This window comes from Neopelma chrysocephalum, unplaced genomic scaffold (assembly GCF_003984885.1).
Source record: "Neopelma chrysocephalum unplaced genomic scaffold, ASM398488v2 Primary Assembly neopelma1_63, whole genome shotgun sequence".
Classification (NCBI taxonomy): Eukaryota; Metazoa; Chordata; class Aves; order Passeriformes; family Pipridae; genus Neopelma; species Neopelma chrysocephalum.
Genome location: NW_020897720.1, coordinates 15,549,808 through 15,567,347, shown reverse-complemented (window position 1 = coordinate 15,567,347; position 17,540 = coordinate 15,549,808). Strand labels below are relative to the sequence as shown.

The window sequence follows — 17,540 nt, the reverse complement described above, 5'->3', positions numbered from 1 at the left end:
TAATGCTGATGAAAAATCCTGAATAATTTCGGTGTGCTGCAGTTTATAAACCAGGGCTTCAATTTCTGTGCTGTTGGTTTTATAGAAATGCTGTTATGTGGAAAAAAATTTGGAGTCACACTGAGTTTCCAAAATTCATATTGGCCCTAAGTGTAAATATTTTTCTGTGTTATGGAGGGGTTTTTAATTAAAATATTTTTTGGTGGCCGTGATTTGTGATGTGACGGGCTGCAGTGTGTCACTGATTACACCTAAAGGGTATCTGATTTTACTAAAATTCCACATGTGATGCAGTTAAAATACTTTCTCCTATACTTTATGTCAATGCCAGTAATTACACTCAATTGCTCTGTGTGGGTAAAACACCCTGTGAGTGCCTTACTGTGGACTGGGTCATAATGGAAGTCTGCAGTGCAGGGAATTAAGGTAACAGAGTTCGACTGGAGGGGTCTAATGTTGGGTTTAAGAGCCTCCATATTTTATTCTTCATGTACTTTGGAGGGAAAAGATGTTTGAGGATGTTGGTCCTTTGAATGTTGTTCAGGTATGTGCCAGCACCATGCCCTGTGTACCTGTGAAACTTTACATTTCTTGAGACTGTGTCCACAGCTTATGGTACATATAAAAATGGCAAATTGAAGATATTGATTTATGGCTGTGGCTTAACTGTGTCTGCATAGTGTTTTTTGCCATTTTTTTCCCCCCTGTAGTAGGAGACCAGTATTAAAAGCAACTCTATCCTTTGGTTCAGGAGAATGTCATTGTGTTTTGTGATTCTGCTGAGGTCCTCTAGATGCTGAGAGAAATAACAAAACAGCCTCAGAGTAACATTTGTCTGGTGAGTTAGTGCTTAGCTCACCTAAGGATAGAGATCTAAGAGTCAGGCATCTAGCTAAAGAAACTCTTGGCTCTGCCTGTATTGCCAGGGGAAAGTTGTATATCCCCTGAAATCAGGTCATCACACCTCTCATATGAGGAGCTGGATCCTCTTCTGGGGGCTGATCATTTTTCCAGTTTCTGCAGGTGGAGTTGAGGTGTCTGATCTGAGTCACAAGGTTAGGATTGTGCAGATAGGGATGCTAAATCTCTCTTTAGCCCAAATTGCACTGATAATATCCCCAGAACTCACAGCATGTTAATTTGGTCCTTTTGCAGTATCAACATTTAGTGTATATTCTGTCTTGTTTATTCTGCTGGTGAAACGGGAAATTTCCTCAAATCCTCCTATTCTGTGTCTATAGAATGTGCATTTTATATCCCAGCAGTAAATCTATAATCTGGACAATTGATCATGGGTCTTAATGCTACCCATGAATACCTGTCTTTATATAAATATATTTGAATCCTAAGAGGCTTTAATCATGGTAGTTCATTCAAAATGAGAATGGTTTCAGGTTAGGCATAATCATGATTTGAAGGACTGTGTGTCTTCATTCATCTTCTTTTATCACAGGAAAAAAACCCTCTTATATGTTATAAGTATTTATATCTCTAGATTCTCTCTGAGAAAATGTCTTAATTCCAAAGTAATCTTTGGAATGATCAGTCATCTGGGTTAGAGGAGCTAATACCACAGCATCGGGAGCCAGGCTTAGTGTCTGACATTGGGTGCACTTTCCCCTTGATTTTCTGGGTTTTATTTTTCATTTCCAGGCCATCTGAGCACAGCCCATCACTCAGCACTGTTCCTTTGGTGGGAGCAGAGCCTTTGCAGCTCATTCCTCTGTGGTTCAGGGGCTGAAAGCCAACCTGGTGACACCATCCACACTCATGGGCTGGTGTTGCTTTGGCTCTGTTTGTGTTTTGCAGAGAAAAGTGGTGACTAAATGCTGATTGCTATGTGAGTACAGTTGTTAGGAGGAAAAGGAGCAGGAAAAGTCAGATATGCCAGGTGTGTAACCCAGCTCACAGTGGCACACACTGGCACCAGCCCTGGAGACTGCCTGGGGAGAGTGTCCATTTAGTGGGTTCTGCTCTGGGGTGTAGGAGAAGATGCATCTCTTTTTATGATTCAGATCACTAATGGTTGTTAGTAGGATGACAAAACCTTGTATCTTTTAAAGAAAGCTCATTTCTGAGAGCTGTGTCTCAGGAAGGGTGAGCAGCTGGGGTGGGAAACCAGACTGGAAGCAGGTTTCTGATCCTACATTTACTGCTGATTCTGTCACCTGTGACCTGTGGTGACATTAGCTGGGCTGTAGTTTCTTTTTATACTATATTAATGTTTCTGTGGCTAACAAACCCCATGGATGAGCTGAAGCTGTTGTACCCAGAGCAGTTTGTTGTCAGTAGTACAGAGTATTGGGAGAAGCTGCTCATAGTAAGAATGTGAAATCCAGGGCAGCTCCTGACAGAGAAGGTGCTACTGTGCAATCCCTGCTTAGGTCAATTGTGTTTGCAGGTTACCAGCAATAATTGCTATCAACATTATGCCCTTTACATCTAATTACCTCTTTATTTAAAGCTAGTTTGGCAAAGCTTTTTCTCTTGCCCGTGTTTTAGGATTGAGGCATCCAATGACTGCCCCAAAGAAGGGAGTGCCCAGCTCGGCCCCATCAGTGCAAACTGTGCACCAAGATAAGGCTGGAAACTGTTCCCATTCATTCCCCAATTATTATTTTTTGCCTTTCTTACAGATTCCAAGCAGAAACTGATAGCATTAGGCAGTATATGAGAGTACACTAATCTGATTTGTCTCTCCCTGAAGATTACCAGCCCTGTGCCGTCTGGCCTGCTTGAACACAATTAACAGATTATTGTAGTTTTGCTCCATTCACTTTAAAATGATTTTTTTTATCCTTACAGTATTCACACATAACATTAGTTAAAAAAAGGAATCCAGTATTATTTATCTTTTTTTTTTTTTTAAGGGAAGTAAATTATTTCAGGTAATCAAGAGATTTTCAGTATCAACAAGATTCGAAAAATAGAGCAGGTATCTTGAAATCCAGGGGATTAAATGCACTTCACCTGATTGCATTTATGTAACATATGCAGGAATTCCTGACTTGGTCCCCTTTCTCTATTTCTTTGACTTCATACTTTTTTTTTTCTTTTCTCTTACAAAACAGAGAAGTAGCTGGAATTTAGCTAGTTAAGAGTATAATTTTCAGAAACACTCCAGACAGTTCTCTTTTATCTGAAACCTTCAGTTGGTGCATTTTATTTTTTAATGTACAGGAAGTTGGCATTGACTAAAACTTTGAATATTGAGGGCATTAGCACATAAGAATGTGAGTGCAGTGGGGAAAAAAGTTCTTGCTTTTGTGTCACAGCCAATCTTCAGCAAGGACATAGAATCTTTTGTCTTTTCTTATGAGGCTGTAGAGTATCAAGTATGAGAATAAATGTTTGTTGCAGGAAACAGACTCTCCTTTGAAGAACTTTAAAAAAGCCACAAAAAACCCCCAGCAGAGATGAGAATAAGCCCTGTGCACATGTTATTTATAGCAGCAGAGCTCAAGGAGACATGAAGATCTGGAATATTTCAGTGAGAAACCCTCAGGTCAGAGTTTTTTAGCAGACCTTGAGCAGCAAGGTCAGGCTGCTTTGGATGCTGCAGTTATCTTCTGTCTTTGCAGCTCTCAGCTGGTTTGCAGGATGGGTTTGAGGGTGCTGGTTTTTTCCTTTCCCCTGTAATGTAAATCCTGAGAGCACAGGTGAGGGGTCAGAACAGTGCAGGACTAGAGATGCAGAGAGCTGTGATCCTGGGGGAGGCTTTTCTGTTCCACCCAGGGGTACAGATGGAAATGATGGCATTGGGCTATTACAGACTTTATACTGGGTAAAACCTAAAATTGATGGGGACTGTGTGGAGCACATTTGCTTGACATCACTGACACTTCAGTCTGATTTCAGAAAGAGGCTAAATTTGATATAAGTGCCTTCACTGTGGGAGAGCCACAGATGTGAAGTCTCCAAGGTAAAGCCTCAAGTAGCAGAGTCCTGATCAGCACAGTTACATCAGGGATCAATCCTGATCAGCACAGTTACATCAGGGATCAGTCCTGATCACCACAGTCACATCAGGGATCAATCCTGATCAGCACAGTTACATCAGGGATCAGTCCAGCCTTTTATTGATTCCATCTGATGGATTGGAGAAGTGTAGGATGAATAAAGGCAAAGTCACGTGTTCAGGCATATTCATTGCACAGTTTTTGATTTTCTTACAGCTGCTTTGCCCCATTTCAGTTATGAGCCTTTTCTTATTAAGACAATTCATTATTAGGAGGAAGAAGGAACAATATTATGTGAAAAAATAACGTATTAAAGTGGGTTCTCAGCATTGCATGTTGCTCAGAGCTGTCTAAATGCCAATAAGGTTGGACTTCTCCAGTCCTCAGTAACAGCTGATCCAACTTAGTGGTGGTTATTCCTGGACAGAAAAGAAACAGTTGGAATTAGCACTCTTTTCTTTCAACTGAATTTGTGATCTTTTTTCAAGCACATCAGTAGATGGGGGGAAGAGGTGTGAGGTTGGGGGACTTGGTTTCTCAGTGATTGCAAATTCTTCTGTATGTTCCTATAGTTCACTATATTCTTAAGTCAAGGAGAGGAATTTGTAAATACTCAATGGGAAAAACTGTATATATAAGTTGAAATGCTTTAAATTGGTCAATGTTAAAGATATGTAGCATATACATGTCTACATATCTGTGTATAAACTAACATAAGGCAGCATTTTGTTTCTTCTGAAACATCAGTTGCCTGTTTAAAGTATTAGGTGGATGATATGTGTACTAATGCAGAAATCTTAGGTTTAGTTATTCAAGTTAATGAACAGAAAATCAATGGAAGAGGTGGAAAGCCTGTCTTCAGAGGCTCAATTGTAAAATAGAGCCTTGTATCTAAATCAAGTCAAGAGTGATCTCTGCATGTAAGTGACTCAAAATGTTTTGTGTTCCCACAGAAACACTAATTTGCTGTTTAAACTATTGAGCAGCCAAAGTGAACTGCTGACAGATTGTTTGATTATTTTCCTGTTGTTGCTACGTGCAGTTAAAAGCATAGAAAGTTCACTGTCAGGTGGTATCAACACCAACCATCTTCAGCAAAGACAGCGAGCATGTAAGGAACACACAACTTATTTTAATAAAAAAGATGAACTAGATGAGAGAGAATTTTCCAGGAATTTTCATTTCATATTCATTGAACTTACTTAGATGAAAGGGAAGTTAAGGGTAAGTGTATTCCTTTCCCCTTGAAGTTACTTTTCACTTTAAAAAACAATAAAAGCCTGTCTGTGTCTGTGGTTCTGTCTGTACCCCTGTGACCCAGGTGGCTGCAGAGGGGGAGCACAAAGGAGAGCAGCAGTGACAGCAGAACATCCCTGATACCTTCTCCTGGGGGACACAAGGCAGGAATGGAAGGTGGAGGTTCAACCCTATTCTGCAATTCTTTGTTTGATGTGTCTTTTGTCAGACAGATTTGGAGTGAACTTGGCCTCAGAACTGCCCCTTGCAGAAGAGGTGCAGAAACAAATGGAAAGTCAGTGCAGAAGGAGCTGCTCTGGCTCAGGAGTGCCAGTGCCAGTCCCTGTGCCAGTGCCAGTCCCTGTGCCAGTCCCTGTGCCCATCACAGCCTGGCAGCTCTTCCCTCCTCTGCCCTCGTGCCTGGGGGTTCAGGGGGAAGATGCCCCTCCTGTGCCTGTGAGAAGTGCCCAGGTTTCAGCGTGGGATCCTTGTCCTGAGGGTTTTGCTTTGCTCACACCCCACAGAGCTTTGCAGACCCAGCTCAGGCAGCAGCTGCTTTTCAGGAGTTCCTCAGCAACTGAGCCTTTAGAACTGAAGCTCACTCTAAGGTATCTAAAGTGGTGAGTTGGTCTCTTAAAGCTGTTGATTCCTATATTGCAGATATTTTAAAGCTGTTGTGTGCAGGATTAGAATACCTGTTTTTAGAGCTGCAGGTTGTAATTGCTGGTAGGTGCACACCCAGGAACTGAGGCACTGCTTTAATCAACAGCCCACAGCCACTCTGGAGTGGATAATTAATGGCACTGCTGCCTGAGAGCTGAGTTAGGGGAACCAAATGCTCGAGGTGAGAAGTGGGTTGGAAGAAAATCCACAGTGCACAAACAAACAGCAATCACACAGCACACCCTGGAGACTTTCTTGCTGGTATAAAAGCAACTTTACAAAACCAAATGTGTTTGCAAAATAAACTGGATTTGTTAGAGCTGTATATATTTAATAAAGCCACTGCAGAAAATATAGTAATTTCTATTGCTTTGATGGTCTGGTGAGATGGACTTCTAAAACATTCTTATTTTCATAGAAAATTACCAGTGATTGTTTGTATTCCATCCACCCTTAAGTTGTGGCACTTGATTTGGAGAACCAGTAATATATAGACTTAATTCACAATTTCTCAAATCACAAGGTTTTATTTTCCTGTCAATAAAAGTAATTGAAAGAAATACAGAGCATACACCTACATTTTGTGATGAAAAGTTATATTTTCAATATTGAACTAAAATTGTTATGTGAGAATTACAGTAATGGTGTTCCATGTTTCTCTTAGACAAAGGGCAGCCTCAAGGCAAAAATGGACATTTTTGAAACACTCTTTGCTTTTCCACTTAGAAAGACATTGCCAGAATTTCTAAGTGAGGTTTTAAAAATTATTTTCTCTCCCATGATTTATGTAATTGTCAAAGCTCAGAGCTTTAATCTTGATGCTTTATTTGTCCTGCACTGCAGCTATGCGTGGATTTACTAACAGTGGGTTCATTAGTGCTGGGTTTCTGGTGTGCATTCCTTTCCTTTCATCACTAATAGGGTAGGATTTTAACTCATAAGTATAATGCTGATGGATATAATGAATGGCTTAATCAGTGGCCTCATCTCTCATCAGGGAGGTAGCCCAGTGACTTGCTGTTAATGCTAATGAAGCTGCTGGGGAATGTAGAGAGAAAACATTAACTGCAGTCATTACAGATACCAGAATTGAATTTGGGGTTTAATTCACAGTGTTAGTGAATGTAACAACTTGCCAGATGTAGAAAATGCTTTTATTAGACTTTGAAAGATATCACTTGTAGAGTTGTGAATGAAGGATGTGTTTCCATGGATGTTTTGCATGGATATCAAAGCAATTACCAACTTTCTCCTAAGCAAGTGAAAAATACCAGAGAAACATAACAGAAAATGGTCATGAATCAGTTCATAACTTGTTTTAGCTCATTTTTAAGACTTCTGCTGTTGGGAGCACTGAAAAGGTTAGCAGTCTGTATTTCAGGAGGTGTTCTAATACCTGTAAATCGATGTTTCATTGCTACTTTGGGCATGCAAAAGATAAATAGTGGGATTTAAGAAAACCTCAGATTGAGTCAGCTTTAAAAGTACAATAGAGCTGAGTCTTCTTGGTTCTGCATTTGGGGCTGGGAAGGTGCTCTTGCCCATCCCCTCCAGTGGGACATTCCAGCTGTATCCCAGTGAGAAAGCCCCTTTCCTTCCCTGCTCATCCTCCCTGCCCGTGTGACCTGTGGCAGAGGGCACAGAGGGCACAGAGGGCAATGACCCAGGAGGGCTCCAGCACCCCCTGCCCATCCCTGTGCTGGGGCACAACCTCTGTGTCCCTGGGCCACTCCAGCTCTGACAGGAGCCACTGCAGCTCTTCACCAGCAGGGAAAAGGGGTTCAGAAGTGGGATTTAAACTGTGTGCAGAAAGATGGAAATCCACATATTTCAGTGTTCCAACAGTATTGCTTGGATTGGATTAGGATTTTGGGATGAGTCAGAGGCTTCTGTGGCAGCACTGGGAGCTGAGCAAGGATCCAGGGACTAGAGGAACTGTCTGGCAAACAGAACATAAATTATGACCCAAATGTTTGTTACTACATATTCCTTGTCACTTTACACTTCAGAACAGGTGTTAGCCACAGTCTCCTGGCAAAATTGTATCTTTGCTAATTAAATTCTACCCGGCTAAATTCCTCCTGTAATTTTAATTGGATTTTGCATTCCTCACTCTATGCCATAAACAGGTGGGTGAGGCTGTTTTATGCTATTAAATTGGCTGCATTTAATTGATAGGTGACATACTCCTTATCCCCTAACACAGGGTCTTATGATTTGTGAAGAGATTTAAAATTTATTAATGCTGGTCACTACAATCCATGAAATCCTTATCAGACAAAACTCATTCTTCATTTAGTCTTCTAAATGAAGTTTAGTTTTTTGGCTAAAAACTATGTTAGGAGAATTGTCTCTGAGGAATGTACAGGTAGAATTGTAAAGTGTTTCCTTCTTCAAAAAAAACCCAACACCCAACTTCTTCCATGCTGGGAACTGATTTAAAAAGGGAGAACTAAAGGCAGACTGTTATCAGAACTGAGCTGGAACATTGGTCTCTGTTCTCATGAGACTTATTTTGGAAGTATGCTACCAGAAATTGGTGTTACCTGTGCTTAAGACCCTTCACCAGTTAGCACTTCATAGGACACTGGAATTAATTTGCACATGCCTTCAATCTGTGCTTTCAGTGGAGAGTCTGTAGACAATGAACCCCATCTGAGCATCAGGCCCTGGGCTGGTGCCTTTGGTCAGAACAAAATGCTTCCTGTGCTTTCTGAGTTAAAATGATTCTGAAATACTGACATATGGTAACTGCAGAACACAGATGATGTAAGTGCAGCTTCTGCTATGTCTGCTCCCTGGAAAGATTATTCTCAGTGAATTCAGGGAGAACTCTTGTTCAAAGAAGGGATCATTGCTGAACATGCAGTTCTGATAGAAATCCTGGGAATGCTGCCATTGTCATGTGCAACAAATGGGAAGGTTTGGTGATTTCCTGGTTTTCCTTTTTCCTGATATTCGTTGTTATTCATGTGAGATCTTTCTTTAGATACCTGATATTCAAGTTATGTAGAGCTGCACTTTCAGCTTCTTGCTTCTGCACAGAATCAGTGTGTTCCTTGCAAAGAACAGCTCTGTGATTCATGAAGCCCACAGACACACAGGGTAACACTTCCCAGAGGAGGGACAAGGTGGAAAGGAGGAATTTAAATGCAGATAATGACATATGTGATGCAAATAAGCCTGGGGTTGTAAGGGCAAGCTCAGAATGTCACTGTGCAAGGCGAAGGGCAGGTTAAATAAGGGACACACAGGCACAGGTATGGAATGTTGTAGGCTTAGGTGAAAATAGTCAAATTGCTTGATTATACATTTTTTTGTAGTTTGGGAGAGAGTTTGAGTCATAACTCCTTCAAGAATGATTCTGTGCAGTCGTGTCAGGAAAATACAGTGATTATGAATGCTAATTATAACATTTCCATTGCTGCATTGTGTATCTGCATTGTGTGTTATACATTAGTGTATTATTCATGCCTTTTTCTCTTTGTTTTTTTTGAAGAAGGGTATTTATTTCAAAGGCACGAGAGGTGCAGTCCACATGGGGCTCTCAGCATAAAGTTGTAGGGCTTTAACTTTTGTATTTGAGGCTGATTCCCTTTTATGTATGTTAAAATACTGTACTGCCTTCTTTTTAATGAACATTTACATGCAGATATCCTGCTTTTCCAGCCCAAGAGGCAACCTTATGTAATACATATTTGCATATTGACACAGTTACCATACTAGAGCTGGGGGAAAACAGAATAAAAGTCAACAGTGTGTTAAAATCTGCTTGAGGGGAAAAGTTCCTTTAAGGGTTGGCATTATCTTGTCTCAGCCACATCTCCTTCATGAGACAGGCACAGCCTGGAGCAGTGCCTGGAGCTGCTGCCCCAGAGAAGGAAAGGGTCCAAAAGTTACAGACAATTTCAGTGACTTAAAAACTTGTGAAATGTGGTGACGAGACCTTCCTGGTTTTGTACCTGGGAATATCAGTGCCAATCAGAGGGGAACACAGGAACCAGAGTGGAACAGGGTGTTACCTGTAGAACAGGATCTAGTGTGGAACAGGGTATTTATTACCTATAGAACAGGATCTAATGTGGAACAAGGTATTTATTACCTGTAGAACAGGATCTGACATGGAACAGGGTATTATCTGTAGAACAGGATCTAATGTGGAACAGGGTATTTATTACCTATAGAACAGGATCTGACGTGGAACAGGGTATTTATTACCTATAGAACAGGATCTGACATGGAACAGGGTATTTATTACCTGTAGAACAGGATCTAACTGGCTTTGTGGTGCATAAAAGGCAAAACTTTAAACTGGACTAGGGCAAGTGAACTTTTCTAATGGAAACATGTGGCAAGAGGTTGTTTCTGCCAGAGATTCCACAGCAGTAGCTGTTTCTCAGCGTGTTGGGTGCTCTCAGGGCTCCAGTGCCCTGTGCCAGTTAAAGCAGAAAGCTGCAGGAGACTTCCCTCTCCTCCTTTGGCCTCGTCCCATCTCCTGGTAAAACACTTGCACTCCTGCTGCCCTGTGCACACCCATCCCCAGCACTGACTCCTTACCCACCACAGAACTTCTCCTTGTGTTCCATTGCTGAAAGCTGGAGGGTTGGGTGTCAAAAGAATTTCCTCTCACCTCTTTCAGCATCCCAGGAGAGGAGTTGGGATCCTGCCAGCAAACCTGGGCTGTCTTTTCTGGTGGAGGTGTCACAACAGAGTTTCCTGCAGGAAAGTCCTCTGAGCCCTGAGGCAAAAGCTGCCACTGAAATAGTGTGAGGAGGCAGCAGAGGGGTTTGTGATACCAACCAGGCTGTGTGAAGGACATCTGGGAATGTTAGAGGACTATTGCAATTTTTAGGAAATAATGATGTAGTTCTAACAATATCAGAGCCTATAATTAACATTCCTATAAACTTCAGTCACATGATACTGTATAAATAGTTCTCCCCAGCAAAGGTGCCTGTAATTATCCTTGAAAACTTGCAGAAGACAGAGGACTTCTGCAGATGGGAAACTCTATTAAGAAAAAAGTTCCCAAATCTGTACCTGTGGATGACTTTAGAAAGAATATTCATTACAGGTTACTCATTATGAAATGAAAATTAATTTTTGCAGGTTCAGGTAAGTGTCCAAACCCAGCCTTTATTTTGCAGGTGTAAAATCCTGGGGGTTTTAATGTTCTCCTGATGTCTCTCTCTGGCAGTACCAGGTTTTAGCATGTTGCTGTTGGACAGTCAGTGAGAGCAAGGCTCCTATTCTTCCATAACCAGATTTTTACCTAAAAGTAGAAGTGTTTCAGATATTATGATGTCCTGAATACTGCAGGTAAAAATGGAATAATATTCCAGAATTTGCTTCATACCATGTTGCAAACTAACATATCCTAATGAATAAATATTTTTCTAAATTGAGCACGTGGCACAGGCACAGACAGAAGGGCTTTCTTCTACAAATCACATTTTTCTCCTTGTGGCCTTGGATTTTTAATACAGCTATGGAATAATTAAGCAGAGTGGAGTATTAATGCAATTTTATAAATAATGTTAAGGTTGCCAGATGTTGTTCATTTTTCCTCTCTTTTTTATAATGTACATCAGCATTCAAAATGTAGGCTGATAGTGGGTTGTAACTTGGAACATTTGGTCTTACATATCTAAGGTATTAAAAATTGAGCTTATGGAGATGATGTTTTGCTGATTCATTTGTTTGGATGTACCCCTCACTTCTATTTCCAGTTTTGAAAAGACCAACTCTTAAATCAGGCAAAAGAGCAAAATTCCAACGTATATGGTCTTTCCATGAAGTCTTCTCTGAAGTAAGTAAATTGTGGGATTTATTTGCCTATTAGTAAACAATATTCAATGTCTGAGCTCCTTCAGAATTTCCAGAGCATATATAATTGTTTTGGACACCAATTTTCCTCTGCAGAAATTAGTTAATGTGGTCAGATGAGATAAAAGTGTAGGAATCAGCTCAAAGCAGGAAGATGAGTGCAGGCAATGATGCAATCCATGGTAGGGTGCAAATGGGAGTATTTGTTTTCCCCACATGATCCTTGTCCTTAATGGAGGGTGGGAGGAGAAAGCAATTTGTCATTTACACCCACTCAGTGTGGATGTACATTTTGGTATAGAAGTTCTGTCTACTCAAGAGTAGAAGGCAGTTGCTAATAATTATTTTCAAACATCAGAATCAACCTTCAGTTTTACACAAGAAGTTGGGGGTTAAGGCATTGCCATTAACCTTCAAAAATATCTTTTCAGACTACAGTTGAAAAATTCAGTATATACATGCATCAAAGTGCAAAAAATTGTTCCCTCTGCACCCAAGTTGGACCTTTAATATTGTGCCAGAAGAACACAGTACTTTCTATTTGAATCATCACTTACACAGATGCCTCATTTAAAAACACAGAAGAAATTTCACGTTTGATTCTTGGGCTGATGACACCACCCATGCAGATTTATAGATTTTATAAAATGGTCCAGTTCATGTATGAGAGGCATCATTCATTCCCTGAATTGTGCAGTAGGAAGTGTTCAGCCCTTCTCTATCATCCTTTCCCAGCTGGAGAGTTTGGGTGTGGTGGAAGGTTCCAGCAGGCCTTGAGAAGTCTCTTGGCCTTCTGAGCTGGTCCTTCTCATGGTACCACAGCTCAGCTTCCTGGCAGAAGTGCTTAGTTTCTTATTAAGGTTAAATCTGAACTGGGGTAAACAACCTTTATGTTGCTGTAAGCAATTTTTGATACCAAAGCGTGATATTGAAGATTTTTATCCTTTTTATTTGACTTTGACTTGCTTTCATTGACTTCAACGTGGAAGAAAACAGCTGTGAATGATGTAAAATTTTAAGTCTTGAGACTTAGTAAATAATTTATATTTTCACTTTGTTGATTTCTGTGGGGGAAAAAGCCCATTGCCTGCTTACACCTGATTGCACTTGTCTGTTCAAAATGGTTGTTTTAACTCGAGTTCTGGTCATTTTGTGATTTAATGGCACTGAAATAGATCACTCAAGAATTGATGTATTCGTTTTTATCATATTTACATCAGCCACAGTTCCCATTTAAACAGAAATTTGCTTTTCCTGCCTGGATGTTGCTTTCCTCAGCAGTGCCTGGTATTGCCCTCATGGTTCCATATCACAGTTTCCCAGTGTGTGTCTGAACATCTGCTCTTAGGAGAAGTGAAAATAAATTTCTTGGTTCTTCTTATAGCTGATAAGAACACTGAGCTTTAAGAAAACAGTTCTTCTGGGGCTTCTTAATATTCAGTTTCCCAGTATTCTACCATAGTCTAATTTAATTGCAAATGAAACTAACTGTCCCCCCTGTCTTTTCTGTATAGGAAAGATTTGCCATGTTTGACTTAGTTACTTGTGTGTCCAGGAACTCCTTTTTTTGTGTGATAAGTGTAATAGGGAAATAATAAACTTTTCTGCAGAACTGTGATGGATACTAACCTGATTTTTGAAATTTGCAGATTAAGGGCTTTTTCCTTCATAATTTTAGTAGTAGTGGAAGTGAGAAATAAGTCTGTTTAACTCTATATTGGCAACAGTTGCCACCTATGTTTTCTTCACATATTTGCTTAATGTCACCCATGTTACACGGAAATAACTTCAAAGATGATCCAGACTCAATGATCCAGACCCAGTGTGCAGGACTGAGATGATGTTGTCAGCCCCCTCCTCCTCAGTGTGCTGTGCTGAGTGCAGTGGCTCAGGTAATACAGGCTGGGGCAGAGGCAGGGGTGGGATGGTTTAGGTGCTGTATAAAATCTGCACAGTTATCTAATGTTGTTTGTGCCTACAGGAACCAGATCTGTCCTTTCAGTAGTGATGGAAATCCCTGGACTTTGGCCATTTGAATAAATAAAACTGAGCCAGGTGTGGTTCAGTGTCTTGTGTCCTGGATGTACTTGATCCATAACCACAGCACTTGGTCTGCAGGAGACACCAGGGACAGAGGAGTGATGGAGATCAGAGGGAAAAGATGAAGAGCATTCCTGGATGGATGTGGGAAGGAAAAGCTGTACAGAGGTGCTGCAGAGCCCTGCAGAGGCAGCACTGGCAGTGCTGGGCAGGGTTTTGTTGAAGTCTCAGGAAGAGCTGAGTTGTGATGAGGTGGCACCAGCTTTGTGCCAGCTGGGCTTTGTTACCCTCCTGCACCAGGCACCACAGACTCTGCTGTGTGAGGAGCTCTTGGGCCTGCAGGATCTCCAGTGTTGAATCCAATAGCTTTTGAAATCATTCCTGCTGGTGGGAGTAACTGAGCTTGTGGAAGCAGAAAGATTGCAAGAAATCCCCGAGTTCTGGGAGCTGAAAGGTGTTTGAATATCCTTGTATGGGTATAGTTCTCCCCCTCTGTTTCTGGTCTCTCTTTCTTTTCCTAGAACAATTGTAACAGAAGCATTTTATTTATGGAAGCATTTTGCAGGAGGTTCCCTAAAGTGTGAATGATATCATTGAAATCACTAGGACAAAAGGCAGGTGTTCCATGGGTTGCACCAGGACACCTATTCTGAGTTAGCAGCTCACTGGGAGTGAGAATCAGCTTGCAGTGCCTACATGGAAATAAAACTTGGTTCTGCTAACACCATGAAAATCTACTCTGAGTCCTGGAATCAATTTTGGCCTTTCACTTGGCCATCCAAATCCATTTTCTTTTTTGTTTTTTGTGGCTGCATGCAGGAATTACAGTCACATTTCCGTCTCTTCCTTCTCCCCAGCCCACTCTCTCCAATAAGGAACCATTTGTGCAACTTGAAGATGATTGTTTTTTGAGAATGTTGCCAATATAATTTAAAAATCCATTGAGTTTCACTGCAGACAGAAAGTTGTACATCCTCTTTTGTATCCAAATCCTCAGAGCCTTAGGGGGAAAAGCCTTTGAAGTGAAATGTAAAAAGAATGTTAATGTTTTATGCAGAAAGACAGAATTTGGAGGGGATGAGAAAGGGGAGAGAGACACAGGTATGATGTGCTTTTTGCAATTGCTCTGATTCCAGACGTGGCACATAAATTCTGTCTGTCCTGATCACCTTTGTATCACCCCCCCTGGTTTGTGTCTTGGGTTGTCTCCAGGTGCTGCCACAGTGTTGGTGCTGTGGAGCACTTGGATTCCTACCCAGTGTGCACATGGAGATGTGGAGGTGTAAAATCTTGCCCAGCTGTACAAACCAAAGCCTTGTGGGACAGTGAATCCTCCTGATAAATCCTGAGTTTTTCAGCACAGTCTGCCTCTTTCCTTCCATGGTGGGATAGTTCTGATAACTGCCTTGTGTCTGAATGTTTTCATGCTCAGCCAGTCCAGCTTTCATTTTACCTTGTTTGTATTTAAAGAATTTCTGATTTTTTACTTCTCTTAAATAGACTGGGAAAAATAGGCATTTCTGTAGCTTCTGTGGGAAAGGGGTTTTATTTTCTGTTCTGCTGGTTGTTGGTTCTGCTCTGCAGTGCTTCATCATCTGTCATTCCTGGAGGTGGAGGGGATGATCAACTCCCTGTCCCTGTTAATGGGAATGGGGAATGCTTTGCTTTCCTGGTAATGTTGGTGCCATATCACCAGGACAGGGTATTGATTTGCTTGACTGCTGGTGTGTGATGTGTGACAGAAAGAGAAATGGAACTTTGTGAACGTGGAGTAAATGGTGCTGCTGCTGATACAGAACTGATTGAGGGGAAAGCAATCAATCAGAGTCTCTCTGCTGGTACCAGTGCTACCTTCAATTTAATATATAGGAAACCAATAGTTGTTTCACAGTTTAAATCAAAGAGTGTCCTGTGCTTAACTCAGATTCTTACAGAAATGACTTGGAGAATTTTTGGATTTAGTGTGCTTTGCTTTGTGCCTTACCAACATGTGATCTGATAATTTAGAAATATTGAGCTGGCATTCACTAATTCTTCTTTTTTCTTGTCAAAGAGCCACTGATTATTTTTTCTAGATTGCTTATTACTATTTTAAATTGATTGGTCTTTAAATAATTTTAACTTGTAAGTAGAGTTGGTTTTAGTCTCAAATATCTGCAGAAGGAGTTTATTATAGCCACAGGTAATTGGACCTCAATATCTGAAAAACATCCACTAGAGACATGCATAGGCCCATTCTCTCTCCTGGCAGATGTTTTGCAGGTATTAGACTTATATCCAATTATCTTTGGGTACTTTAGCAGTACACAATAGCATTCATGTGTAGATGACTGTAATGTTCTTTTCTCTCCTTCTCCACCTTGTAAATGAATGGGATAATTTATCCTTTTTGGAAAGAGAGAGAAGTGTTTTAGTGAAAGCTTAAAGGACTTCCTGAAGTTCCTGGATTGATCCCTGCTCCCAAGTCCTGTCACTCAGGGTGGTCCCAGCTCAGCCTTTGCCCCTGGAAGGCCCTGAGCAGCAGGAATTCTGCACAGGAATTCTGCACAGTCATTATTTGATGTTTGAATTATTTTTATTTGCAATTTTCAATGACAAAAGTCTTTAGAAGGCTACAAACATTAATGAATATCTTATTTCCTGGTTTTGCAATAGGTTTATTTCTGGTGTCTGTCCACCAGCTCTGGAGTGTGCAGGTTGGCTCAGCTGCCAGCTGGGCTGGCAAACCCAGATTCCTGTTTCATGCCCATGTTTTGTGACTGTGTGAACGTGTTCTGGGGTGTTCTTTGGGTGGGGGGATTTTTTTGGTTGGTGGTTTCCTGTGGGTGTTTTTTTGCCAGTGTTGGGTGTTGCTGCATCTGCTCCAGTTGCTTCTTCCAAGGCCTCTTCCAATCCTCCCTGAACATGGCTGGCTTTTGTTGCATTCAGGCCATTTTAGAAAAAGGATTATGCTGGTTTTACAAATAAAAACTAAATGGATTTGAACTGGAGTTTGTCCTCTTCATTCACAGTCTGGTTCCAAACCCAGAGCACACAGAGCCAGCTGTATGTTGAATTATCACCTGTGTTACTGTCACTGTCCTCTCTCCTGTACTGACCATGGTCCACAGGGCAGGAGAGCATCTCTTTCAGGTCACCAGGAGGAAATGATTCTGCTACAGGTGCCCAGGGACAGAAATTGCAGCAAACTCCTGCTGTTTTAGCCAGCCTTGAGATCAGAAGTTACTTTAATCTGAATGTACAGTTGCTATCTAGAGATGGGATGTGTGTAGTCTTAATTTGGTTTTAAAGGTTTGTTTTATTGATATATTCATGTAATAGATCTTAAAAAGAAAAACCCAACAAATATTATAATACACTAAGATTACCTTTTGAAATTATACTTAGAATGACCTGTGTCTGTATGTTTTTTACATATTGTGTTATAAATGGTTTGATTTTTGAAATATATTTGAAGTTATGCTTTGAGTGAGTTGTCTGGACTGTTCTCTGTGGTGTCAGAAGAGCTGTGGATGTTAATTGTCTGCTCCTGTTTTTCTAGATGGCTACACCACAGATGACATAGAGTTTTACTGGCGTGGGGGTGACAATGCTGTCACGGGAGTGACCAAGATCGAGCTGCCCCAGTTCTCCATCGTGGACTACAAGCTGATCACCAAGAATGTGGTTTTCTCTACAGGTGTGTGGAGGGGAAGCCAAAAGGGGAATTGACTGGGAAGACTTTTAGAAGGGGATTAATTCACAATGTGCAGTTCAGGATCTGAGCAATAATTTTAGAAACAGGAGTGAATTAGAGCAGCAGCTGTGAGTTTTGGA

The 17,540-nt window shown here is 41.0% G+C and overlaps 1 protein-coding gene across 4 annotated transcripts in view; it reads left to right on the top strand.

Annotated features, from left to right (window-relative positions):
• The window catches only part of GABRB2 (gamma-aminobutyric acid type A receptor beta2 subunit), a 111,887-nt gene that overhangs the window by 76,489 nt on the left and 17,858 nt on the right, over window positions 1–17,540 (top strand). For all 4 annotated transcript variants that reach the window (XM_027682991.1, XM_027682992.1, XM_027682990.1 and 1 more), the window contains one exon: window positions 17,266–17,403. In XM_027682991.1, coding sequence (XP_027538792.1) covers window positions 17,266–17,403 — 138 coding nt within the window. The remainder of the gene's footprint in view (window positions 1–17,265; window positions 17,404–17,540) is intronic.